This window comes from Gadus chalcogrammus, chromosome 18 (assembly GCF_026213295.1).
Source record: "Gadus chalcogrammus isolate NIFS_2021 chromosome 18, NIFS_Gcha_1.0, whole genome shotgun sequence".
In the NCBI taxonomy this organism is placed as follows: Eukaryota; Metazoa; Chordata; class Actinopteri; order Gadiformes; family Gadidae; genus Gadus; species Gadus chalcogrammus.
This window is the reverse complement of record NC_079429.1, coordinates 1,483,843-1,508,121: the sequence shown is the minus strand read 5'-3', so window position 1 is coordinate 1,508,121 and position 24,279 is coordinate 1,483,843. Positions and strand designations below refer to the sequence as shown.

At 48.9% G+C, this 24,279-nt stretch overlaps 3 protein-coding genes across 4 annotated transcripts; 1 reads left to right on the top strand and 2 right to left on the bottom strand.

Moving 5' to 3' along the window:
* Positions 1 to 372: 372 nt before the first annotated feature.
* LOC130371362 (dynein axonemal assembly factor 3-like) lies at positions 373 to 7,210 on the top strand. The gene is made up of 12 exons (XM_056577123.1): positions 373 to 430; positions 870 to 957; positions 1,324 to 1,430; positions 1,506 to 1,599; positions 1,879 to 2,033; positions 2,431 to 2,616; positions 3,040 to 3,162; positions 3,546 to 3,668; positions 3,894 to 3,996; positions 5,224 to 5,338; positions 6,073 to 6,147; positions 6,820 to 7,210. The coding sequence occupies exons 2-12, from the start codon at positions 876 to 878 to the stop codon at positions 7,007 to 7,009; spliced, it is 1,353 nt and encodes a 450-aa protein (XP_056433098.1). The 5' UTR covers positions 373 to 430; positions 870 to 875; the 3' UTR covers positions 7,010 to 7,210.
* Positions 7,019 to 9,937, bottom strand: LOC130371720 (troponin T, slow skeletal muscle-like). The gene is made up of 12 exons (XM_056577579.1): positions 9,918 to 9,937; positions 9,802 to 9,815; positions 9,681 to 9,701; positions 9,448 to 9,472; positions 9,283 to 9,343; positions 9,066 to 9,182; positions 8,820 to 8,897; positions 8,529 to 8,642; positions 7,911 to 8,020; positions 7,679 to 7,769; positions 7,484 to 7,524; positions 7,019 to 7,262 (listed from the first exon to the last, which is right to left on the bottom strand). The coding sequence occupies exons 1-12, from the start codon at positions 9,935 to 9,937 to the stop codon at positions 7,217 to 7,219; spliced, it is 738 nt and encodes a 245-aa protein (XP_056433554.1). The 3' UTR covers positions 7,019 to 7,216.
* Positions 9,938 to 11,396: 1,459 nt separating this feature from the next.
* On the bottom strand, positions 11,397 to 23,681 carry LOC130371513 (carnitine O-palmitoyltransferase 1, liver isoform-like). 2 transcript variants are annotated; one of them, XM_056577312.1, is made up of 20 exons: positions 23,367 to 23,661; positions 20,819 to 20,886; positions 20,569 to 20,714; positions 19,975 to 20,114; positions 19,580 to 19,751; positions 19,186 to 19,287; positions 18,789 to 18,926; positions 18,583 to 18,660; positions 18,293 to 18,400; positions 17,209 to 17,296; positions 16,014 to 16,209; positions 15,316 to 15,504; positions 15,124 to 15,229; positions 14,858 to 14,974; positions 14,171 to 14,335; positions 13,688 to 13,816; positions 13,213 to 13,368; positions 12,733 to 12,846; positions 12,389 to 12,481; positions 11,406 to 12,113 (listed from the first exon to the last, which is right to left on the bottom strand). In XM_056577312.1, the coding sequence occupies exons 3-20, from the start codon at positions 20,707 to 20,709 to the stop codon at positions 11,961 to 11,963; spliced, it is 2,385 nt and encodes a 794-aa protein (XP_056433287.1). In that variant the 5' UTR covers positions 20,710 to 20,714; positions 20,819 to 20,886; positions 23,367 to 23,661; the 3' UTR covers positions 11,406 to 11,960. The 2 variants fall into 2 exon arrangements, with proteins under 2 accessions (XP_056433288.1, XP_056433287.1); XM_056577313.1 differs by lacking the exon at positions 20,819 to 20,886 and having other exon boundaries at positions 11,397 to 12,113; positions 23,367 to 23,681.
* Positions 23,682 to 24,279: the final 598 nt, after the last annotated feature.

The following is a 24,279-nucleotide window of genomic DNA, read 5'->3' as shown; positions in this document are numbered from 1 at the left end:
TGTGTGTGTGTGTGTGTGTGTGTGTGTGAGAATTATCTGCCGTAAAGTTCTAAATGTTTAGCTGGAAAGTGATATCTGTAAAAAAAAGAAAACAGTTGTATTCCATTTCCAACTCATTCTAATACGTTTGTTCTCTGTATTGAATCGTGTTTATCAAGTATCTATTTGTACTTTGAATGGTATGCTCTCTGATGTACTAATACAGTGCGTAGATGTTACAATGACCTTAAAAGATGTTGTATGCTTCATAAACCAATAAAACCATTGACCCGCCTCTCCTGCTGTCTTTCTCTGTCCCACCGCTCGGGGGCGACATTTATCCTCCTTCCCGCTGTCGCTTAGCAACCAGCACTAACTTTAGAGTACCCTCACTATTGTGTCGAGGCGTCGATGTCGTTTCGTTATCAACGGTTCATCATCGTTTCCTAGGGTAAGTTTGTCTTAATACTGGTTTTACCGTCTTTAAAGCTTTAAAGCGAGGCATTCACTCAGCTGGAGCTTGCATAAACATGTGGACCGATATTAACTCTTACTGTGAATTGTGTCTAAACGATTAGCGGGTGTTGGACTGCCTTAGATTACACTATTTGACAAGAAGACCCAACATAATGGAGCTACAATTAAACTTACACAAATTATATTCACATGAAGTGCACAAAGTTTAAGGAACAGAACCCTTAACTTACCTGCGCTGTGGTAAGCCGTATTTACTTTGGTTTTTCATCATGTAGCCTAACGTAATGTCGTCTAAATCCGAGGCTAGTATAATGTTAAGATACATAATAATGTTATTAATGTAACGTTATTCATATAATGTAGCGCAGGAGTTAGTAATGTTTGTTCACTGACCGTCTTTGTCCGGTCTGAAGACGAGGATGAGCAGCGCGCGCTGTGTGGAGGGCGCGGGCAGCGTCACCTGGTGGGGATTCAGCCCCGCGCGGGACCTAACGGCGAAAGGTGGGCGACTCTTTTAAAGGTGACCTATAACTGATAAGGCATCACAAGCCGTTTTGAAAATCTGCCTCTCCTGACCCCACAAGTGGGCGAGTCAACCTAGATGTGTGCTGGATAGATCTGTCTACCGGCCTGCCCAGTGGTCTGTAGCAAACGTCGCTCGTCTTCCGTCATACATCTTGGACACGCCCACTTGTGATGTCAGAAGAGGCTGATTTTCTGTAGCTGTTACAAGCTGATATTTGCTTGTAGCAGCTAATCACACTCACAGCTGGTGGCATGATATGTCACCTTTAATCACAGCATCATGTCACGTCTTCATCATGTCTAGCATTAGATGTGTGTAACGTGTCCCTCGTTTTTCCTTAGGACCCGTAAAGCAGCAAGGGGAGCTTAATGTGTTACTGGTTGGGAGCAGCGATCCCCGACACATCCTGAAGACCTTCGCGGGGTTAGAGGACACAGACAGCCTTCACGTGAGTCTCAGTCGGCTCAACGGTTTCAGTGGCACTCCTAGCCGTAGCATGTCTAACGTCCTGTTCTCTGTCTAGGTATGGGTGATCGAGAACAGCATGGACGTGATCGCCCGTCAACTCCTGCTCCTTTCCCTCTCCCTCGCTCCTGAGGAGAGCACTAGCGTCCACAGTGGGTGACCATGGATACACTGATTAACACCTCTGAGGATCCCCAATTCCCGTGCCCTCAGAGTCTTTTTTTGCATGGATATACACAGATATACACACAGAATTTAATCCCAGATATACAGGGTTAGTAGAGTATGACTCACTGCACGTCCTCCTGTTTGAGTATGTGACAAATAAAAAACTTTGACTTTTGTAACCTTTAATCGTCCGATGTTGTCTTGTCTATAAACCTAAAGCCGGTCGAGGTGGTGAAGTGGGGTCTGTGTGTTTCTGTGCTCAGAGAAGGCGGAGACGTTTCTGGAAGTGTTGGGGAACAGCGAGCTACGCAGTGAGACGGGGGACGCGCTGAGGGAGGCAGCGGCGCGTCTCGTTGACTACGTCACGGTCGGCCAGGAGGCGGAGCCCCACCCATGCCTCGACACGTCGCTGCTCAAGGTGGGTGCTGCACCCTGGCGCTGGCCACGCTCCAAACAAACCGGCGTGTGCCCAACATTTATATTGGATGAATCTGATGACAATGAAAACAGCTAGGCATGATGGGATGTAGTGCGGAAGCATCTGCATCGGCTGTACACATATTTTATGGTTCACTATTGGGAAAAAGTTAGTGACCTATTAAGGGATCCAGGTTTATACTGTACAGTTTGACAAAGGGCGACACCTTGAATACTGCACTATGGAGTGCACAAGTGGACCGTTGCAAACGCTGCCCCCGTCTGAAACATTCACCTCTTATCAGAAGACAACCTCCGTTACGTTTGACAGAAAAACCAAACTCTGAAACCGCCACAGGAAACATGCATGGTGTGTGATGGAGGCCCTTTCTCCTCAGTTCCGGGAGCGTGATGAGCTGGTGCGCATCTTCAGGACGTGGGCCAAGCCGTGTACCGAGGGTTCTGGTTCTGTATCGATCACCCGGGCCTGGGACGCCCGTGTCCGCCAGCACCTGGGGACGAGGTACGACTCCAGGAGGGGCTGCTTCGACTGGGACCTGGCCATGAAGCTCCACCAACGAGGAGTAGGGACCACACTGAACCACCTCTGACCTCACTAAGACATACTGACCTGGCCATGAAGCTCCACCAACGAGGAGTAGGGACCACACTGAACCACCTCTGACCTCACTAAGACATACTGACCTGGCCATGAAGCTCCACCAACGAGGAGTAGGGACCACACTGAACCACCTCTGACCTCACTAAGACATACTGACCTGACCATGAAGCTCCACCAACGAGGAGTAGGGACCACACTGAACCACCTCTGACCTCACTAATACATACTGACCTGACCATGAAGCTACACCACAGACAAAGAGGAATACTACGTTTACTCTAACCCCCTTCTAAGCTAGCTAAAACATACCAAAACAACTACACTTGAGCAGTAGAGTGGCCACTGGTTGATGCAGGGATATAAATATAGTTTCTGTACCATTCAGGCTGGAGTCATCAACAAACAGCAGTACTTTGAGTGGAGGAGTCAGGGCGTGGCCTTTCAGATGAGAGAGGGCGTCTACCAGACCACCAACCCTACTCTACTCTCCTATCGAATACTCAGACATGTGGGTATTTACTACTGCTGGTACTTACGCATGTTAGTTCTTACTTCTAGAGTACCTACTATTACTCGCATTTACTACTGTTACTATTCACACTTGTTAGTATTTACTACTGCTAGCATTCACACATGTTCATGTTTATTACTCAGAACTGACACATGCTAGTCTTTACTACTGCTAGTTTCACAGGCTAGTCTTTACTACTACTAGTATTCAATGGAGGCTGCGTCTGTGTGTCTATGTATGTGGGTGTGTGTGTGTGTCTTTGTGTGTGTGTGTGTGTGTGTGTGTGTGTGTGTGTGTGTGTGTGTGTGTGTGTGTGTGTGTGTGTGTGTGTGTGTGTGTGTGTGTGTGTGTGTGTGTGTGTGTGTGTGTGTGTGTTCCAGAGGGGGGACAAGGTGGCAGTAGCAGGATACTGGGGCGACATCGTGTCCAGTCCTTACCTGTGTTTCGGGGTCGAGACCTCAGACCAGAGTCTCCTGAAGACTGAAAATGGATCCCACGTCAAGGCAAACACACCTTACCAATTAATACATCAAACACGATTATATTAAATACATATATATGGTATGGAAGTGTCAATAGATATGCAATGGATGTTATGTCAACATCATCTCAATATGAGTTATCTTTATGATCATAATATGACGAATCTAAGACATTATAAACTCAATTCATCAGCACGGTCTAGATATTATGATGACTTATTGTTGCTATAACGTCGTCTCCCCCAGACGGCCCAGGACATCTCGTTTGCCAACGTCCAGGCGCTGCTCCAGGCTCTGTCCTCCAGGGGACAACGCCCCGAGGAAACCCTGGTCAACACACCAACCCCTGGTAATACCAGCCTAACCCTGTCACCCCTCTAACCCTAACCCTGTCACCCCTCTAACCCTAACCCTGTCACCCCTCTAACCCTAACCCGGTCACCCCTCTAACCCTGTCACCCCTCTAACCCTAACCCTGTCACCCCTCTAACCCTAACCCTGTCACCCCTATAACCCTAACCCTGTCACCCCTCTAACCCTGTCACCCCTCTAACCCTAACCCTGTCACCCCTCTAACCCTGTCACCCCTCTAACCCTAACCCTGTCACCCCTCTAACCCTAACCCTGTCACCCCTCTAACCCTGTCACCCCTCTAACCCTGTCACCCCTCTAACCCTAACCCTGTCACCCCTCTAACCCTGTCACCCCTCTAACCCTAACCCTGTCACCCCTCTAACCCTAACCCTGTCACCCCTCTAACCCTGTCACCCCTCTAACCCTAACCCTGTCACCCCTCTAACCCTAACCCTGTCACCCCTCTAACCCTGTCACCCCTCTAACCCTGTCACCCCTCTAACCCTAACCCTGTCACCCCTCTAACCCTGTCACCCCTCTAACCCTGTCACCCCTCTAACCCTGTCACCCCTCTAACCCTGTCACCCCTCTAACCCTGTCACCCCTCTAACCCTGTCACCCCTCTAACCCTGTCACCCCTCTAACCCTGTCACCCCTCTAACCCTAACCCTGTCACCCCTCTAACCCTGTCACCCCTCTAACCCTGTCACCCCTCTAACCCCGTCACCCCTCTAACCCTGTCACCCCTCTAACCCTGTCACCCCTCTAACCCATTCATTCCTCTAAACCTATCCCTTGTATAAATGGGATGGCTCTGAATGAAGGAGTCCTGGTCACAGTAATGAAGGAGTCATGGTCACAGTAATGAAGGAATCCTGGTCACAGTAGTGAAGGAGTCCTGGTCACAGTAATGAAGGAGTCCTGGTCACAGTAATGAAGGAGTCCTGGTCACAGTAATGAAGGAGTCATGGTCACAGTAGTGAAGGAGTCCTGGTCACAGTAATGAAGGAGTCCTGGTCACAGTAATGAAGGAGTCCTGGTCACAGTAGTGAAGGAGTCCTGGTCACAGTAGTGAAGGAGTCCTGGTCACAGTAATGAAGGAGTCCTGGTCACAGTAATGAAGGAGTCCTGGTCACAGTAATGAAGGAGTCATGGTCACAGTAATGAAGGAGTCCTGGTCACAGTAATGAAGGAGTCCGTGTGTGACCCCGGCCCCCCCCAGGTCTGCTGCTCCCCACCGGGCTCTCGGTGACGTTCCTCCCCCTCGACGCGCTCTCCAGGCTCCCGGACAAGAAGAGCTTCTCCCACTTCTTCCACTGCATCTACCTGTCGGCTGGGTGAGCACCTCTGATACAACACCTCACTCCAGGGTCAGTTCAGAGGCTGGAGGACCGACCGGTGAGAGGAGGAGTGAGACTTGGTCGGTCTTCTGTCCTCCGCGGTTCAGGAGCCATGGTTGGATTTGGGGGATAGCCTAACCCAGTGGTTCTCAAACTCTTTGTACCGCATACCCCAACAGAAAATATTTGTCTCCTCAAGTACCACCATTATGACAGATGTTATAAAATATAACAACATACAGTAGCGTAGGCCTGTGGCCCTATTTAGCCACGCACATCGCATGCAGGAGGCACATTTAGTCTTAAAAATAATATTATTTACTGTTAGCTGTTGTCAGCTGTACAAAGTTGTAGCACTAGAACAGGGACACGGAAACGCATACACATGCACACACAGTAAGTGAGAGCATGATCTCATGGTGAATGTATTTCCATTCATACTAGTATTTTGATAGCAATGTTTATAATCTAACGTTTTTTTTTTTTTCTAATTCCTCTGCGTACCACTTGATAGCGCATCGCGTACCACCAGTGGTACACGTACCATAGTTTGAGAAGCACTGGCCTAACCCATTTAACTATGTTCAAGGTGGAAGACATAGTCTAACTAGAAAACAAATGATGGGCATCTCTTCAGTGTGAGGAACAGCTGCAGGGCATGTCTAGTCCATCATGACCAGGAGATCACCTCAGAGGGTAAGGGTCAAACCAACGCGTCTCTCTGTCTCCAGCATGGCCCACCAGCTGGGCTGTCCTCTGCAGCAGATGTGTTCTCCCGGGGGCGTCCTGGTCGTGGAGCTGGCCAGGTGAGGAGGAGTCGGCGGCCATGGCGACCGTTCAGTGACCTGCAGCTGGCAGCCTGTCATCTATGATGTGTAGACAGCGCACGTGTTAATGTTAAGGGTTTAGTTAACGGTGTGTTGTATGGGGAGTGTTAAAGGTGTGTGGCGGTATTGTGTTGTTGTTGTTGTTTGTTGTATTGTGTGTTGTTTCATGTTGCATTTTGTGTTGTGTTCTTGTTCCATGTTGTATTGTGTGTTGTGTGGTTGTTTCATGATGCATTTTGTGTTGTGTTCTTGTTCCATGTTGTATTGTGTGTTGTGTGGTTGTTTCATGTTGCATTATGTGTTGCGTTGTTGTTTCATGTTGCATTGTGTATTGTGTGGTTGTTTCATGTTGTATTGTGTGGTTGTTTCATGTCGTTGTGTGTTGTGTGGTTGTTTCATGTCGTTGTGTGTTGTGTGGTTGTTTCATGTCGTTGTGTGTTGTGTGCTTGTTTCATGTCGTTGTGTGTTGTGTGGTTGTTTCATGTCGTTGTGCGTTGTGTGGTTGTTTCATGTCGTTGTGTGTCGGTGGTTGTTTCATGTCGTTGTGTGTTGTGTGGTTGTTTCATGTCGTTGTGCGTTGTGTGGTTGTTTCATGTCGTTGTGCGTTGTCTGGTTGTTTCATGTCGTTGTGCGTTGTGTTCTCGTCTGCAGGTTTCTTCTGGACCTGAGTGCTGACCAGGAGCGCGGCTTCGTGGAGACGGTTGTGGAGGGAGCTAAAGACGCGGGGTTCGACCCCTGGACCCCGGCTGACCCTGACCCCACCCACGCCGTCTTTACCCCACAGAGCCCCCCGGCCCTCCCCCTTCAGGAAGGTCACACCACAGGAACAACGTCACCATAAGTCTCCCTCTTTTATTGGACAATACGTAGATGAACAGAGACACTCAAACAGAACAACACACATTTAGCTACAGAAATATTGTATTGACACTATAATATCATATAATATTGCACAGCAAGACGTTTTAACTCTACAATAAAACTACATATTTCTATTAAAGTGTTTCTCTGCATCTGTCGGGGGTCACGTCCAGCAGGTCAAAGGTCATCACTTCCAACGACCTCCGACCTTTCCCTTCCCGTGAACCTTTTTACTGAAGAGACACATGTATCACATATTTGAATATTATCACATATTTTAATAATATTTAATAATATTCATATACACAAATATACTGCTCAATTATATATTTGTACGGGATATTTACATTTGTGTCAATCAACTCAATTTATATCTCGTTATACAAACAGAATCATGTTATAATATATTAATATAACAATGTAACGATAAAAGTGTTTTATGGCTTTGACTCACAATTTCTGAGCATGTTGGATTCTGTTCAACAGCACCTTGATCTGAAAATAACATTTAGAAAAAAAGGAAGTTAAATAGCAGATGACGGAAAGGTTAATATCACACGACAGGAAGAAAAAACATCACATGATGACAGGAAGTTAAATATCACATGATGACAGGAAGTGAAACATCAGATGCAGGAAGGTAGAGGACCTCATATTTCTGTTTCTTGGTGGTCTCTGTCAGATCAAACTTCTCAGACTCCAACAGGTGGATCCTGCTCCACATCTCAGCCGCTCGCTCTCTGGGAGAACGGGGAACATATCAAGAATACAGAGACCGAAGATTAATGTAGAAATCAGTTGTGCACCACAAAACACCACATCTATCTGCTGATAATCGATCAACGTTATTGATCCCTGATCAGAGCTGTGTGGGAGCTGACCTGAGGGCATCCTCCTTCAGGTTGTCGAGGACCAGCGGTCTGCGTCTCTCTGCTAGCGTCTTCGTCTTCACCTCCCTGCCTGTCTGCCTCCTCCCTCGCTTCTGCTCTATCTGGAGGAGCACAGGAACGCTTCAGGGGCCCGCTCCAAGGACACATTACGGCTCCTCAAAGTCCTGCACCAAACGCTAGGCCTGAAGTTCTTTGCACAACAAGTCTGATTTTTCATAACCTTTCCAACATAACATATCCAAGGACAACTATGTGCAGCACAAGATGTACTCTTCCCCTGCCATGTCTTTACGTCATGTCACTAGCACCACGGCCATGTGGTATTTTAGGCCTACCCTATTGGATGCCCAGTTTATAACAGACGGCTCTGTCAAATTTAGAAATGTGTCTGGCTCCAATTGAATAAAATACGGATCACAGTGCGAGAGTTTCGGGTTCAGTTTAACAGGAGTCGTAGATTTTTTATTGGTGTCCATAATTTGGACTTGGTGGGCACAAACTTTTTTTACGAATTGTATACCTTTAGCCATGTCTAATTCATCATGGGAAATTACCAACATATTAAAATATTTCCCTGCAGGAAGTCAGCAGGTTACCATAGTGACAGACCTTAGCCAGGAAGCCGCCGAAGTGAGCTCCCATGTTGGAGAGGACCATTTTCTTCTTGGCGTCATCCTCTGCCTTCTTCTTCGCCTCCTCTTCCTCCTTCCTCTGGCGCTCCTCCTGCAAGAACCAGAAACCACAGATCCCAGGGTTCCTTTCACCATGAAGCACACGAGAGGCTTCTCTGTGTTCACAGTTCTCTCACGGTGCGCTCAGATCCTAGCATTCTCTAGCTGGACCAGGTTAACGAGTGCATCGTGGATGGATCCACCAAGTGCTCATTAACGCGCTAATTACCGCTATCCTGGCCTGGCGGTGTCGTTCCTTCTCCGCTCGAACCCTCTGCTCCGTGGCGCGCTCCGAACGCCGGTTGTCCTGAAAGACAAACACATCTTCATCGGCATCATCGTCGTCAAACTCGCCCCCGACACCGTCGTCATCATCACGGCCACCCCCGTCTCCCTCAGGGCCAGTGGTGGTGACGAAGGTGGTGCCGGTGTTGGTGAAAGTAGGGTGGAGGAGGTGGGAGGCGAAACAGCATACTATTCTGTCTTTGAGTGCCACGATCTCGTCCTCCTCCTTCCGCCGCTGGTGGAAGTGGACGCCGATGAGCGTGTGGAGCTCCAGCAGGTCCTTGTCCATGCGCTTCCTGTGGATGTCCTGGAGACATGAGGCGGTTCAGGGAGACGTGACATCGGGGCCGCGACAACTCACCCCACATCCACCAGACCGAGGCCTTAGTTCGCCGGGCCGGACCTACATCAAAGTCCACCCGGTCGCCCCCTGGGATCTTAGGGGCCGCAAGTTGGGACACCGGGGGCCTGGGGGAACAGACCGGTCCGTAATCCATAGGAGAACTATAATCATACAGCGGTACGATATCTATACACTCGATATAATGGGAGGAGGTGTTCTGCTTACTTACTTCTGTTTGGGACGTTCTCCTTCACCTGCCAAGACAGAGGAGATGAGATATCCACAACAGAAGAACTGAAGCCAATCTAACCCCACATCCTCACCTCGATCCCATCACAGCCATGTACAAACTCCACAATACAGACGGATCAAGCATGAGGCCTGTTGGTGGGAGTTACTTTACGTTTGGTAGGTTTAGTTAGGCTGAATAAGGGTTAGTTCAAACCAAGAGGGAGTTCAGACCTTCCCCCGGCTCCTCTTCCTCTGGAGAACAACGGATGAGAGAGAAGAAGAAAGAACGTGTGAGGAGAAGCTAGTGGTGGAAAGATGTTTGGAGACGGTAAGGAGACACAAGCCCTCTTACCCTCCTGAGGAACCCTGGGAAACAGAAGGAGAGGAACAGGAGAAGGGTTAACGCTGATGTCGATGCGTGTTCAAGAAGAAGAGATGTGATTGGACGGATTCACTCAGGTGCCTTACCCATCTTCTCCATCGGACATGGCGGACCTGGAGAGAGATGAGGGACACTTCAATGTAACCACCCAGAGAGATCCGAAGGGTCTAGAGACACAATATGATAGGATCCACTTGGGGTAACTGGAGGTCAGGTTGATGTTTTGGAGACCGTTGTCTCACTCAGAGAATGAGACACAGACGAGGATAAGCTCACACTCTTGACCATCAGAGGGATGCTCTGCTTTTAATTAGATTAAGTGGTATTAGGGGGGCCTACGGGCAGCTATTTACACCTGCCAGCTCTATTATCCCCTCTCGTCTGCTCTGAGCTGTACTGAGCCATTAAGAAAACAAACAGACGTACAGACCACGCTCCAGCACTAGTTGGGAGATTCTTCAGTAAGTCTCTCTGTGATCACTTTTTCTCAATCCCCCTCTCTCTCCATCCCTCTCTCTCTGACAAACGACCTCTATCCAACCTACGTCAGGCAAGTATGAAACCAGGTCCATTTGAAGTTTGAATGCAAGAGAGTGTTGGGAGAGATTCAGATTGAGAAGAACAGATAGATACAGATTCAGTGTATTTCAATATTACGGTTGGTTTTCGTTCTTGGATGCTAGAGTTGCAAAGTAATATATATATATATAACATATATATATATAATATAACCACTATGATACTAATACCAGTTAGTTATCAGTGGACACTGTAGAGACCAGTAGAGAGATCCGTACAGAACAGGATACAGTAGAGACCAGTATAAAGTAGAAACCAGTAGAGTGGAGAGACCAGTAGGGAGAGGGGAGACAATTAAAGACCAGAAGAGAGTTGGAGGACCAGTAAAGACTAGCACAGATGAGACCGATAGAAAGAGAGACCAGTAGAGGAGAGATCAGCAGAGAAGGACAGCATAGTGGAGAGAACAGTAGATACCATTTTGAGGACAATGGATAGAAGAAACCAGTAAAGACCAGTAGGAGAGGAAAGACCATTATAAATGGGGGGACAAGAAGAGAGATAACGGACCAGTTGAGACAAGTAGAGCGAGGAGAGACCAGTAGAGTTTATTACCTGGAGATGGAGAGTAGCTGCAGGAGAAAGCTCTACCTCCGCGAAAGATCTAACCAGGTTTATATAGACTACACCGTGTGTGTGTGTGTGTGTGTGTGTGTGTGTGTGTGTGTGTGTGTGTGTGTGTGTGTGTGTGTGTGTGTGTGTGTGTGTGTGTGTGTGTGTGTGTGTGAGAGACATCATGCTGAAGCCATGTGTCAGGGGGGATTATTGGAGGATTTTGGGTGAGCAGGCAGAGATCTGAAAGACAGCTGATACGATGACAGGTGGCAGAGAGACAGAGAGAGAGAGAGAGACACAGAGAGAGAGAGAGAGACACAGAGAGAGAGCGAGAGACAGAGAGAGAGCAACAGAGAGATTAGAGTACTTGGGGGAGCTGCCAGCGGAATTGTCGACCCCACAGCGGAAGAAACACAGGAAAGCCAGGTCTTACAATTCAGTTGTTTTTAATAAAAAGTTATTGAAGTATTAAGTATTTAATTTGGCGGAAACATTTTGACAACAGCAGAACTCCGGAGCTGGTTAACATGAGACATGAATATGCGTTCATATAATTATTAATATCATTATTAATATTTGTGAAGTAATATTGCCTCTGTCTCTAAACATTGATTAGACTAAGACTTTTAAACAGGAACATGAAACACCTCTCATGGCTATCTTTACCTCCAGCTGAACAATCAACAGGAACCTAAGAAACGTATATATAAAACATTTCCTCAGGTTCAATAAAATATGCGTCCTATTTTTAGCTCCAGGCAAATAAAGTTCCCTTAGCAGACACATCCCCATGGATCAATCGACCAATCAACCCTTACGTCCTGGAAATTGTGGAGTGGCATAGTTCTGGCGTCAAACATCCCTCATGATCCTCTCACACACACACACACACACACACACACACACACACACACACACACACACACACACACACACACACACACACACACACACACACACACACACACACACACACACACACACACGTTTCTCCTCTACTGGTCCTTCTTGACAGCTGGTGGGTTGTGCTGGTAGTTTCTGGGGGTACGGCTGGAGGTTCGGGTGGATGTCCGGGTGGGCTCGGTGTACATGAGGTCCAACAGGTCCACCAGCGCTTTCCTCACCTGGGCTCCGAACTCATGAGCGTCCTGAGGAGAGAGAGGAGACCCACGATAGGTCAGTCCCTCATCCACTGGTTTGACACTTCGTACCCATAAATATATACAGAGACACGCTATGTAAATGAGTAGTATTGCATAGTATTCATATTTAAATGTATGAATTAAGTAGTACTTGTATTAATACGTATGGTGCTTTGTGCATAGTATTTGTATGGAGTATCTAGCGCTAGTATTAATTCCTTCAGTCCAGAGAGGAGTATTTGTACATGGTATTTTTGCGGAGTACCAGTATGAATACGCACAGTGCTTGGACAGGAGTGTTTGCAGGAGATGTGGAAGTTGATCATGTTTTCTCCGACGAGGCTGTAGGAGACGCCGTAGCCGTCATCGGCCACCTGTCGACCACAACACGTTCAGCACTAGCAACAAGCTAACGTACCGCGAGGGACGATATCAGGGCTTAAGACATGCTCGTCAAAAGCCATCATAGTTAGTTCTAAAAACATGCTGATAACAGTAAAGACAATCTCAATGCTTCTGACATGCTAAAAACAAGCTAACACACCCAAAAACATTTCATTAATCTATCACAGTGTAACATCCTCCAACAGGGGAGCGTGGTGTTCTGGGATCGGTCGGTACTGACCGGTCCGAAGCCTCCGCCGCAGGAGATGAACTCCGGGTGGTTGACCATGTCAAACAGCTCCCCCTGCTGGACGGCGGTCTGACTGGTGGACAGGCGCCAAGGCTCAGACAGCACCTGGACACACGATGGATCAACTCGGGATGAGGGAATGAACTGAGGAGTTAAAACTCATTTCTAGAGAGTTGACGGCTAGATAACCCCTCTGCTGTTAAACCTCCTCCTTGAGTTAATCTCCGCTCCCCAGATTTGGGAAGACCGTGATCACTCTCGCAGCAAAAGGCTTACAACACTGCCCTTATTATGTAGAACTATTCATATCAAATTAAACATGAGAAACGCCGCTACAAGCACATATAAGTCATTTTGACACACACCAAACACAACTCAAACACCAAGCATATTAATTAGACGAATTAGACAATTAAAAACAGGCTGGAGCTTAAGGGGTGAAGGAAGGAGGAGAGGAGGAGTGGGTCTCACCTCCTTGAGGAAGGGCGAGTCGAGGCCCAGGTACTTGGAGACGACGTAGAGGCAGAAGAGGTGGCGGTCGACGCCCCCGCCCGTCATCGCCAGGCGGTACAGGTTCTGGTGTCTCTCTGAGGCCGCACGCAGGAGACGCCTGCACTCCTCCCTCTCCTGACACACACGCACACACACACACACACACACGCACGCACACGCACACACACACACACACACACACACACAGTTGGAGATCCTTGGTGATTGTGCATCAGGTGGACTGTACTGAATGCCCTGTATACATTTTTTTCAAAATGTTGCCAAAAAGGAGAGTTTACAATGCAGGAAATAATTTGTGTGTGTGTGTGTGTGTGTGTGTGTGTGTGTGTGTGTGTGTGTGTGTGTGTGTGTGTGTGTGTGTGTGTGTGTGTGTGTGTGTGTGTGCGTGTCTGTGTGTCTGTGTGTGAGTCTGTGTGTGAGTCTGTGTGTGTACCTCCCCCTCCTCCAGAGCACAGACGAAGGCACAGCTCTCGTTGGAGCACGACCTCACCGTCTCCGTCCGGCCCTCCCTGAACAGGCGGGTCATCGACGCCTCATAGGTCAGACAGAACATCCCCCGTTCCTGCCGGCCAATCACAACGCAGAGCCAATCAAAACCACAAAAACAACACAAAAAAGCTACAAAGAACAATGCAAAGTAAAACGTTACATTACACTCTCATAACATGACAGTATGAGTGAGTGAGTGAGTGAGTGAGTGAGTGAGTGAGTGAGTGAGTGAGTGAGTTGGAGGGAGGGAGTGAGTGAGTGAGTGAGTGAGTGAGTGAGTGAGTGAGTGAGTGAGTGAGTGAGTGAGTGAGTGAGTGAGTGAGTGAGTGAGTGAGTGAGTGAGTGAGTGAGTGAGTGAGTGAGTGAGTGAGTGAGTGAGTGAGTGAGTGAGTGAGTGAGTGAGTGAGTGAGTGAGTGAGTGAGTTACCCTGTAGTAGGCCAGTTGCAGCGTTAGCTGGATGAAGGCGTCAGGGCTGATGCGACACTTCTTGATCCTCCCTTTCCCGAAGTCTCGGAAGGAGAAGACGTGGAAGTCGATGTCGTCGGCCAGCGCCTGGGCGACCGCCAGAGACCGGCCCACCTGCTGCTGGAGCTAGAACCCAGAACCATCAGAACCCGATAGAACCAACCGGTCCTGGAGCCAGAACCCAGAACCATCAGAACCCGATAGAACCAACCGGTCCTGGAGCCAGAACCCAGAACCATCAGAACCCGATAGAACCAACTGGTCCTGGAGCCAGAACCCAGAACCATTAGAACCCGATAGAACCAACTGGTCCTGGAGCTAGAACCCAGTACTAGTCGAACCGTCAAGTGACCAGCCAAACTGGTCCTGACACTACAAACCAGCAGTAGTTCAGAACTTGATGCCAGTGTGCCTTCCCAGGATCAGATTATGAAACACGGGTGTGTGAATGGGTTTTGCACCAACTGCGCTGCAATGATTGTAGCAAAAGTGTCAAGTGCATGACTCGTTGAAGTTGTTATGCACAGGATCGGATGTGTGCACCTGTAACACAGACTTGTGAACTCGTAGACCCTATTTAGTGTTTACAATGGTAGAAAAAACACGCACGCACGCACGCACACACAGGTTGATTGACGGGGGGCCTACCTCCGGGGAGAACTCCCAGGTGAGTTTCTGGGGGCGTGGGAGGGAGGGGTCCACCTCCCCCTTGCAGTGACCTTCGGTGTTATAGCCCAGCTGGAAACTATCCGTAGCCAGGACATACTGAGAGAGAGAGAGGGAGGGAGAGAGACATTAACATACACAGCAAGAGACGTCTGGGCAACCATGTGACTCCACATAAACATTAACAGAGAAGGGAGGACACCAAATGAACCCTGCTGATTGGAGGAGAGACGGTAAGCCCCGCCTACCTCCCACAGGTGCGCGACGGTGGGCGCGTCGGCCCAGGAGTGCTCCGCGTTGAGGCCGTTCTTCCCGTTCTTGTAGACGACGAATGAGAAGGACTTGTCGAACCACCTGGGACACAAGAGCCAATCAGCCTCTTCCGCCACAGACTCAAACCCACAGGCCACGCCCACGCTGCGAGCAGAGGCCACGCCCACCTGTCGTAGCACTTCCCGTGCAGCAGGGACTTGGCGTAGCGGTCCAGGCTGGCCCCCGAGTCGTCTCCCATCATGCCTTGCTCCTCGTCGTCGAGGGTGACGAAGAAGGCGGCCTTCTCGATGCAGTCCAACGAGCGCTTGTTGGGACCGCTGCTGAAGTACGTCTTCCTGGCCTCGGCCCAGGGCACTCTGGACCACAGGGACAAGAGCTACCGGTCACCCACAAGCCATCGGAACCTCGACCCGTGAGTGACATCACAAGTGGGAGGGTCCCCCACGACAGTGGGTGGCTACAGTCCACTGGGTGGGCTGGTAGGCTGAGCTATGTACACTGATAACACCCGGGGGACATTGATGTACCCGATAACGTTGCCGAGGAGCCTATGGCTGCAAGAACCAGTGTGAGGTGTCAGGCAATCCGATTGGCTGTTAGAACAGGTGTTTTCGGTACAGGTAGCAGTCATTCTGATTGGCTGTTAGAACAGGTGTTTTCGGTACAGGTGGCAGTCATTCTGATTGGCTTTTAGATCAGGTGTTGTCAGTACAGGTGAAAGAGGTTCTGATTGGCTTTTAGATCAGGTGGTGTCAGTACAGGTGACAGGCGTTCTGATTGGCCTTTAGAACAGGTGTCAGAACAGGTGTCTGCCGATTCGCCTGGCTGTAGGAACAGGTGTTTTCCGTACAGGTGTGTGTCTCACCTGTCCCCTGCAGTGAGAGCCCCCAGTCTCTCCTCCCCGGGCACGGGCGCGGCGGGGTCGTCCAGGATGCGCTGGACCTGGTGCTCCAGCTCCCGGGGGGACAGCAGCCGCCCCGCCTGGTACACCCACAGACGGAAGTAGCGGCCCCGATGGAACACCGCCACAAACTCACTGTCCTGCCAGTGCTGCACCGTGTCTACAGGGAGCACAACTCGACGTCACTCCCTCAACAACGCCCGCGGCCAACGCCCGCTGACGGCCGCACGGTGGGGTCTAACTACAGCATCATGTGATGTGCACTGCGTCTACTCGGACGGTCCACACTGCTGCCCGTGGCATTCCCCTGAGACAGTAGCCCCGCCCCCATCATAACCAGCACACCGGCTCACAGAGAGTGGAGAGAGAAGGAGGAAGAGGAGGAGTCAGAAAGCACTCAATACACTGATCAGAGAGAGGGAGAGGAACGTGGGAGGAAGAGAAGAGGATCTGTGTTGGGTACTTTGTTCCTCTTAAAAGGGTGACTTTAAAGCACGCGGCGTGGTCAGGGGGTGTGGTTACATGTGAGGGGGTGGTTTGGTCAGGCGGTGAGCTCTATGTGTAGAGGGTGGTACTACCTGTGACTGGACCCGGAACCCGACAAGAGTTAAACATCCTCTCAAACTGATCGGAGCAGAAGGGGGCGGAAGACCTTAGCACTCTCTGCCTCAGAGAGAGAGAGAGAGAGAGAGAGAGAGAGAGAGAGAGAGGGAGAAAGAGAGCAAGGAACAAGGAGATAAACAAGAAGAAGGAAGTGAGAAGAGAGCGAAAGTGAAGCAGTAACAGAGAGGTTAAATGAAGGGTGGATCAACAGAAGGGATGAATCTGAGCAGACGTGGAAGAATAGGAATAAAAGACGGACGGATGATAGATGAAAGGAGAAGTGTGTTCAGGGACATAGACGGAACTGAGATCAGCCTCAGAGTCACACACACACACACACACACACACACACATATATAAACACACACACACTTCTAGTAATCTAAAGCCATTCTCCTCGTGATGACGTCATGAGGGAGGGGCCATCCAGAACAACACCCACTACTACCACCAACCAGAGCATATTGTTTGCATGTGAGCTCAAGGCTTGTGGACATTCGTTCAGTGCAAGTCATGTCATTTGTGTGTATGCGTTTGTGTGTGTGTTTGTGTGTACCAGTCTCCTCTCCAGGTATACGGGAGGTGTTGAACATCCTCTCACACTGAGCAGCGCACAGAGGAATGAGTGAACCTGGGATACGACTCTGGAGAATAGGAGGAGGAGGAGGAGGAGGAGGGGGAGGGGGAGGAGGAGGAAGAGGAAGAGGAAGAGGAAGAGGAAGAGGAGGAGGAGGAGGAGGAGGAGGAGGAGGAGGAGGGGGAGGAGGAGGAGGAGGAGGAGGAGGGGGAGGGGGAGGAGGAGGAGGAGGAGGAGGGGGAGGAGGAGGGGCAGATGGAGGAGGAGGAGGAGGAGGAGGGGGAGGAGGAGGGGCAGTTGGAGGAGGAGGAGGAGGAGGAGGAGGAGGAGGAGGAGGAGGAGGAGGAGGAGGAGGAGGGGGAGGAGGAGGAGGAGGAGGAGGAGGAGGAGGAGGAGGGGGGGCAGATGGAGGAGGAGGAGGAGGAGGAGGAGGAGGAGGAGGAGGAGGAGGAGGAGGAGGAGGAGGAGGAGGAGGAGGGGGAGGAGAGAGAGGAGGAGGAGGGGGAGGAGGAGGAGGAGGAGGAGGAGGAGGAGGAGGACATGATGGGAAATGGCTTTTAAACAAACGATAACCAAAAAAGACACATGGACAAAAAAACAACAACAGATGGAGACACAGCAGGACGGACACACACACACACACACACACACACACACACACACACACACACACACACACACACACACACACACACACACACACACACACACACACACACACACACACACACACACACACACACACACACCATCCACCAGAAACAGCTCAACATGGGTGTTAGTTTCCTACTCAGCGTTTTATCCTCCATTGCCCGATCAAGGCGCTACACCCTACAGGGTTGGAGCTCTATGCCCCTAAGTAAACCAGACGCACAACGTTTAATAGACCAAAGCTTCCCAGGACGGATTGATTGTTATTGTACACGTATTAAAAACCACAGTAAACAGCTGCAGTATAAAAGCGTCCCGGTGCAGGTTTAAGGGCTGCTGTGCAGCGCGGTCCGTGGAGCCCTTTGAGGCCGCCTCAGGGCTGCGCTGACGGCCGCGGCGTGGCGTGACTCACGGGTTTGAGCTCCTCGCGGTTCAGCTTGCGGCGGTACAGCAGGCAGGCGTGGATGGTGTTGCCTGCACGCGCAGCCTGGATGGGCGTAGGCGTCACGTACAGGAAGTCCTGCAACCAACACACTGGGGTTATACTGGGCAGCTCCCAGTATAACCAGGAGCAGACTGGGGTCCTACTGGGCAGCTACCAGTATAATAACTAGACGACTGTGGTTGAGTCCAACAGTAGAATATTACGGTTGTACGGGGCAGCTCCCAGTATAACCAGTAGCAGACTGTGTTTGTACTCACCATCCCATAATAGTTGCTGTTCACCATGATGGGACTTCTTCCCCGCAGGTAGATGTACTCCTCCCACCAGTCACTCACCTATTATTATATCAATCATATGTATATGCTTGTAGGCCTTATGGATGAATACCTCTACATGCATGAAGTATTTATGGCAAAAGTACATAACCAATGAGGCATCCTGCTGTAGAATATGAAAGACTTACATAGTTGGCGGCCCACAGAGACTTGAGCTTCAGGTACCACTGGAGCCTCTTCCCCATGCCGCTCTCAAACTCCCGAGCCAGCGTCGACATGCGCTCGAACTGGTGAGCGTCCGTCAGAGGACGCACAGAGTCCAAGAACTACACACAACACATAACTACTGGTTAGGACCTTCAACAGATACACACGCACACAACATATGAGGCAGGTGAGGTAGACAGGTGTGTGGTGCACAGGTGTGTGGTGGACAGGTGTGGAGGACAGGTGTGTGGTGGACAGGTGTGTGGTGGACAGGTGTGGAGGACAGGTGTGTGGTGGACAGGTGTGTGGAGGACAGGTGTGGTGGACAGGTGTGTGGTGGACAGGTGTGTGGTGGACAGGTGTCCAGGTGAGTCTCACCCTGTGGATTGTGTCTTTGACCTTGGGGACAGGTAGGTTGGGGAGGGAGCCCTGGTAGCTGTAGAGCAGAGGCTGTCGCCCCGAGAAGATCCGTACCAGAGCCTGGAGAACACACACATACAGGTACATGGAGAATCAGAAAGAAGCATAGGGTGTGGAGAGACTGACTGAGACGAGAGGATGAAAGTGGATCTGTATGGAGAACAAAGAAGAGTCAACCTTGTTGAGAGATGGGAAGATGAGAAGAGAGAGTGGAGGATGGAAGAGGTTATGGAGAGACTTAGAAGAGATGGAGTCCGGTGATGGAGAGATGAGAGAGGAGAAGAGATGGAGACAAGAGATGATGGAGGAGAGGGAAGAGATGGAGAGCGAGGAGAGGAGGGGAGAGGCTGACCATCCAGGCCTTGGTGGTGCTCGACAGCTTCCCGTGCTGTTCGAACATCCAGCCGTGGTAAGACAGGAGCTGCTTGAGACAGAGTCTCATCGTGAGGATGAGGGAGAGCCACAGCAGCGTGCTGAAGACCACCGCAGACACCACCGTCTGGCACTGGGCACTCAACGACTCACTGGAACACAAACACACACAGAGCCAGTGAGCCCCACGCACACACTCAATACACCCCAACCACAAAACACCCAATAAGCTCGACAGGTAGGGCCTACCTGACATGTAAGGTCACCTAATAGGTGGGCTATCACCTGACAGCTAGCGGTCTCTATACTCTGACAGGTAGGTGTCCGTCTCACCTGACAGGTCTCTATACTCTGACAGGTAGGTCTCCGTCTCACCTGACAGGCAGGTGTTCCTGGATCTTGGCGATGAGGCCCATGGACGGGTCTGAGCGTGTGTACATGGTGGCCAAGATGGCGATGACCACAAAGAGCCAGGAGGAGGGGCTGGCGGGATACACACCCGTTATCACACTGTTCTGTTAGAGCGAGACAGAGAGGGAGGGACAGAGAGAGGGACAGAGAGACAGACAGACAGAGAGACAGACAGAGAGACAGAGATGATAGAATCTATGGGTCCTTTTGGTTTGTCTTATTTTACACCCTAGCTTGGGTCTCAGACAGACAGACAGACAGACAGACAGACAGACAGACAGACAGACAGACAGACAGACAGACAGACAGACAGACAGACAGACAGACAGACAGACAGACAGACAGACAGACAGACAGACAGACAGACAGACAGACAGACAGACAGACAGACAGACAGACAGATAAGTGGGTGGGAAGGCAGACAGCCAGACAGACCCTTAGACAGACAGACAGACAGTTAGACAGACAGACAACTTAAGTCTGATAAAGAGTTACTTCCAAAAGTGGAGGCCAAAAAGGTCGACAGACAGACAGATGGGTGGCCAGACCGACAAGCACCTTGAGTCTGATGAAGCGCTTCTTCCAGGAGCGGAGGCCGGACAGGTATATCTGGGTGAGGGCCTGGTGAGAGAGCTTCAGGTCGATGCCGTCGGGGGTCACCGTGAACTGGAACGCCACCGCCTGGTGAGCCTCTGCCATCGCACCTGAACGATCCCATCACCATCATTACCATATTACTAATGTATTACTACTGTACTACAACCGTCCTGCAGAACTACATCATTACATTGAGACTGCTCGCGGTTACCTAGCCTGGTAGGTAGACAGACAGGGAGGTCAGGTCATCCAATGATTTGATCCAGGCTTACAGCAAGCCTGCAAGAGCCCAGGCAGATACCAGCCTTCATTTTTATTATTTTGTCAGAACATTTGATTTATTGATTGGTATCAATAAATAAAATAGGTGTCAAGGGAATTCAACAAATATGACCAAAGACTTCTTCTAAAATAAATTGCCAGCCCTAGCTTGAATAAACTATTGTTATTACTGATCCATTAGTGCGAACACCACATAGACGTGGCAAATGAGTCATGTCATGTTGATTTGAAAACTGTTACTGTTGCAGGACAGGGCACAGCTGTCTTTCTGGGAGGAGTTTGCCATCACAAAACGATTGGTTATATTGATGGGATTTGACCTCAATATACACACACACACACACACACACACACACACACACACACACACACACACACACACACACACACACACACACACACACACACACACACACACACACACACACACACACACACACACACACACACACACAGGGAGAAAGGGAGAGAAGAGAGTGAGTAAGACAGACAGAGACAGAGACAGAGACAGAGACAGAGACAGAGACAGAGACAGAGACAGAGACAGAGAGTGGAGGCTAATTGGGTTAAAGCTGAGCTGGCCTGGTGTGTGTTCAGTGTTCCAGATGCTGACAGCAGGCCCAGACACGTGTACACGCTACAGACCTAAAAACTTCTACATTAGCTTCATATGAGCTGGGAATTAGTGTCTACTCTTAATATTTACTCTGGTTGAACTGTTTTATTGTATTTGATTTCTACTGCAGCTCATAACTAATGTAGCTTCGTATCCACTTGGATTTAGATTACACGGTAACTGGACATCTACTGTGGTTTAGTTTCAGATGTATTTAGTTTATTCTGTAGCTTAACATCTACTGTAACTAAACCCTTGTTTTTAGTTTCTACTTTGTTTAGTTTCTACTAGAATCCACCATCTTTATGCAAGTCTTACCTGTGCAGGTAATTAAAGTCACATGGCGCCACCTCCACCTCCTCTATAAACACTGGGTCACATGACACATCTCTCACCTAGTGCCCTTATCTACATGCACGTTTTTTACAAACCTTTCTTTACACCCTTATCTCCTTCAGTAGCCACCTTATCTTACACACAACACCCTGACTAAAAAATGGCCCTCTGTGTCACCATGACAACATGGGGTGTGTACTGAGTGATTGCGATTTCCTCATCTTTTTGTAAATACTTTCTACAAGACAAATTGGTCAATAAGTCATAGCAGTGGTTCTCTGTATCGCCATGACAACATGTAATGTCTGAGTCAACAGCCTGCAAACAAGCTCCTTAGTAACCACTGTTGAGTTCCCCCTAACCCCAGCTAGCCTGGCTGGCTAGCTTATCACTTAACTAGCCTTTAACAGCTTATATTAGCCTGTCTGGCTTGCTCATCACCTGCGAGCCTGCCTGGCTAGCTTATCATCTGCTAGCCCCTGTTAGCATGTCTAGCAAGTAACCCTGATAGCCTGTCTAGCTAAACGGTTACTGTTCCTGCTAACACCATGTATGACATTTCCTTAATGGCAAACCAAACCAACTTGTGATTAAGTACCAAAATGCAGAAATAACATTAAAAAGGGACTGGGACTAAATAAGGGTATAAATGCTGATCAGAAACAACAGGAACTTACACCTCAACTCTAGAGGGTGTTATTAGATTGTTGTTATACAGTATTCTGGATCACATGTAGCCTATACTCTGTATCTTGTAATCGTATCATTGTTGTTATTCTGCCTTGACTTGAACGAATTGTTTCTATCTATTGTCAGTAATTTGCTAATTAAACATCTGGATATGTCCCTCAAAAGATTGTGTTGGTTTACAACAACCTATTATTCTTCTGCATGGATTTTATAGATCAACAATAAACGGGACATAAATAACTACAATTATCAAAAACGACCTAATTGACCTCATCTCGAGCTATTATGTCACCCACTTTCAGGTCCAAACATGTTGATTGGGGTGGGTGGTTGTTCATTGTACTGAATAGCTTCGATTGGCTCATAAAATATTGTATCACAAACACAGTATATTACCTAGCTCTACATCTAACTGTATATTGCATTGAGCTGACAGTATTTGGAAATCAAAATACTGTGATGTTTGTGGTAATATACTTAAACGTTATTACAAAAAGCAGTACTGTGCCTCTTCCTCTAACACTAAACTCATCAGTTCGTAATGGTTCCTTTATGTAAAATGTGATGGGATAAAATACATCTACAATACAGCAGGCAACATCTCTCTCAAAGCCATATCTCTCATCGGATATTGCTGGTAACCACAATGTGATTTCACACTACGGGCATCTGACAGAGAGGGAACCGAGACCACAACTGCTGCTCTGCCGGGGTTCGGCAGAGCAGCGCCGAGTAGCCAGCCTCCTCTCCCCGGTATAGATGGCGGAGCATGGGGGATGCACCTCAGACATCCTCCCATCAACAACACGGCGTCGCATCCGATCGAATGGCATACCTGACGGTTACTGGATGATCCGCCGCAGGAGGGACCCACTGGAACTTTTGGCCGTCGTCCGAGCCTCCTCGCAGCGGTGTGGTCCTGTTCCGCTCCGCCTGGGAACGGGTAACGGGACGGGCGTGTTAGCGGACGGTAGGTTCTTGTTTAACGGAGGGACCGCAGAGTTCGGTTAACGGTCGGTGGGTTCGGGTTTAACGGAAAAATTGTACGGTGAGGTTGTAGTTTAACAGTGCGACAGTACGCAGCGGACCGGAGGGAGATGCGATTCACCGTCAAAACGTTTCAATGTGAAAGCAACGTATGGCTGGAACTGATTGGATGACACACACGTCACTTGTATTTCGAAGGTCGCCAAGCCACCAATAGGAACTCTTCTTCAATGTGATGAATAACGACGGTTCGTGTTTCACAGGAGTATTTCACATTTTGTATTGTATGCATTTAATCATTCATATAGATGGACTTACTTTGGACTACGTTTTCGCACTGGGTTGGTCAATAATGTACCCTTTGAAAGATGAAAAATACACTGGGCACTTTATTTATTCATAATTCATAATGGTCAATGATGTACAGTTTGAATAATGTAGGAGTTATGCTTACTGTGAATAATATGTACCACAGCTGGCTGTAATGTTTACAACTTTTAAATCAATATTTCTCCTAGTCCTAATGCATTTTTTATGCATATTCTTTTAAATATTTTCTCTTAAATTTGTATGATCTTATTACTTTATATTCATATACTTATTAATGTCTTGTACTATCATCTATGACACCTGAACTTCCTTTGGCATTAATAATCATATTTTATTTTAAAGTCTGCGTCAGATTAGAGAGAGAAAACCTGTTTTAGCTCCAGTTTATAAAGAATAAAATAACATTTTCTAACAGAACAGAACTCTAATGT

Coding starts and splice junctions, on each gene's coding strand:
- LOC130371362 (XM_056577123.1), top strand. CDS start 876: ATGAGCAGCGCGCGCTGTGTGGAGGGCGCGGGCAGCGTCACCTGGTGG. Junction 1,600..1,878: donor GGAGAGCACTAGCGTCCACA/GTGGGTGACCAT, acceptor TTCTGTGCTCAG/AGAAGGCGGAGACGTTTCTG. Junction 2,034..2,430: donor TCGACACGTCGCTGCTCAAG/GTGGGTGCTGCA, acceptor CTTTCTCCTCAG/TTCCGGGAGCGTGATGAGCT.
- LOC130371720 (XM_056577579.1), bottom strand. CDS start 9,937: ATGTCCGATGGAGAAGATGG. Junction 8,898..9,065: donor TGGCACTCAAAGACAGAATA/GTATGCTGTTTC, acceptor TTTGTCTTTCAG/GACAACCGGCGTTCGGAGCG. Junction 7,263..7,483: donor ATCCAACATGCTCAGAAATT/GTGAGTCAAAGC, acceptor GTGTCTCTTCAG/TAAAAAGGTTCACGGGAAGG.
- LOC130371513 (XM_056577313.1), bottom strand. CDS start 20,709: ATGGCAGAGGCTCACCAGGCGGTGGCGTTCCAGTTCACGGTGACCCCC. Junction 13,817..14,170: donor TGCAACTGGCCTACTACAGG/GTAACTCACTCA, acceptor ATTGGCCGGCAG/GAACGGGGGATGTTCTGTCT. Junction 12,114..12,388: donor AACACTCCTGTCCAAGCACT/GTGCGTATTCAT, acceptor CTCTCTCCTCAG/GACGCTCATGAGTTCGGAGC.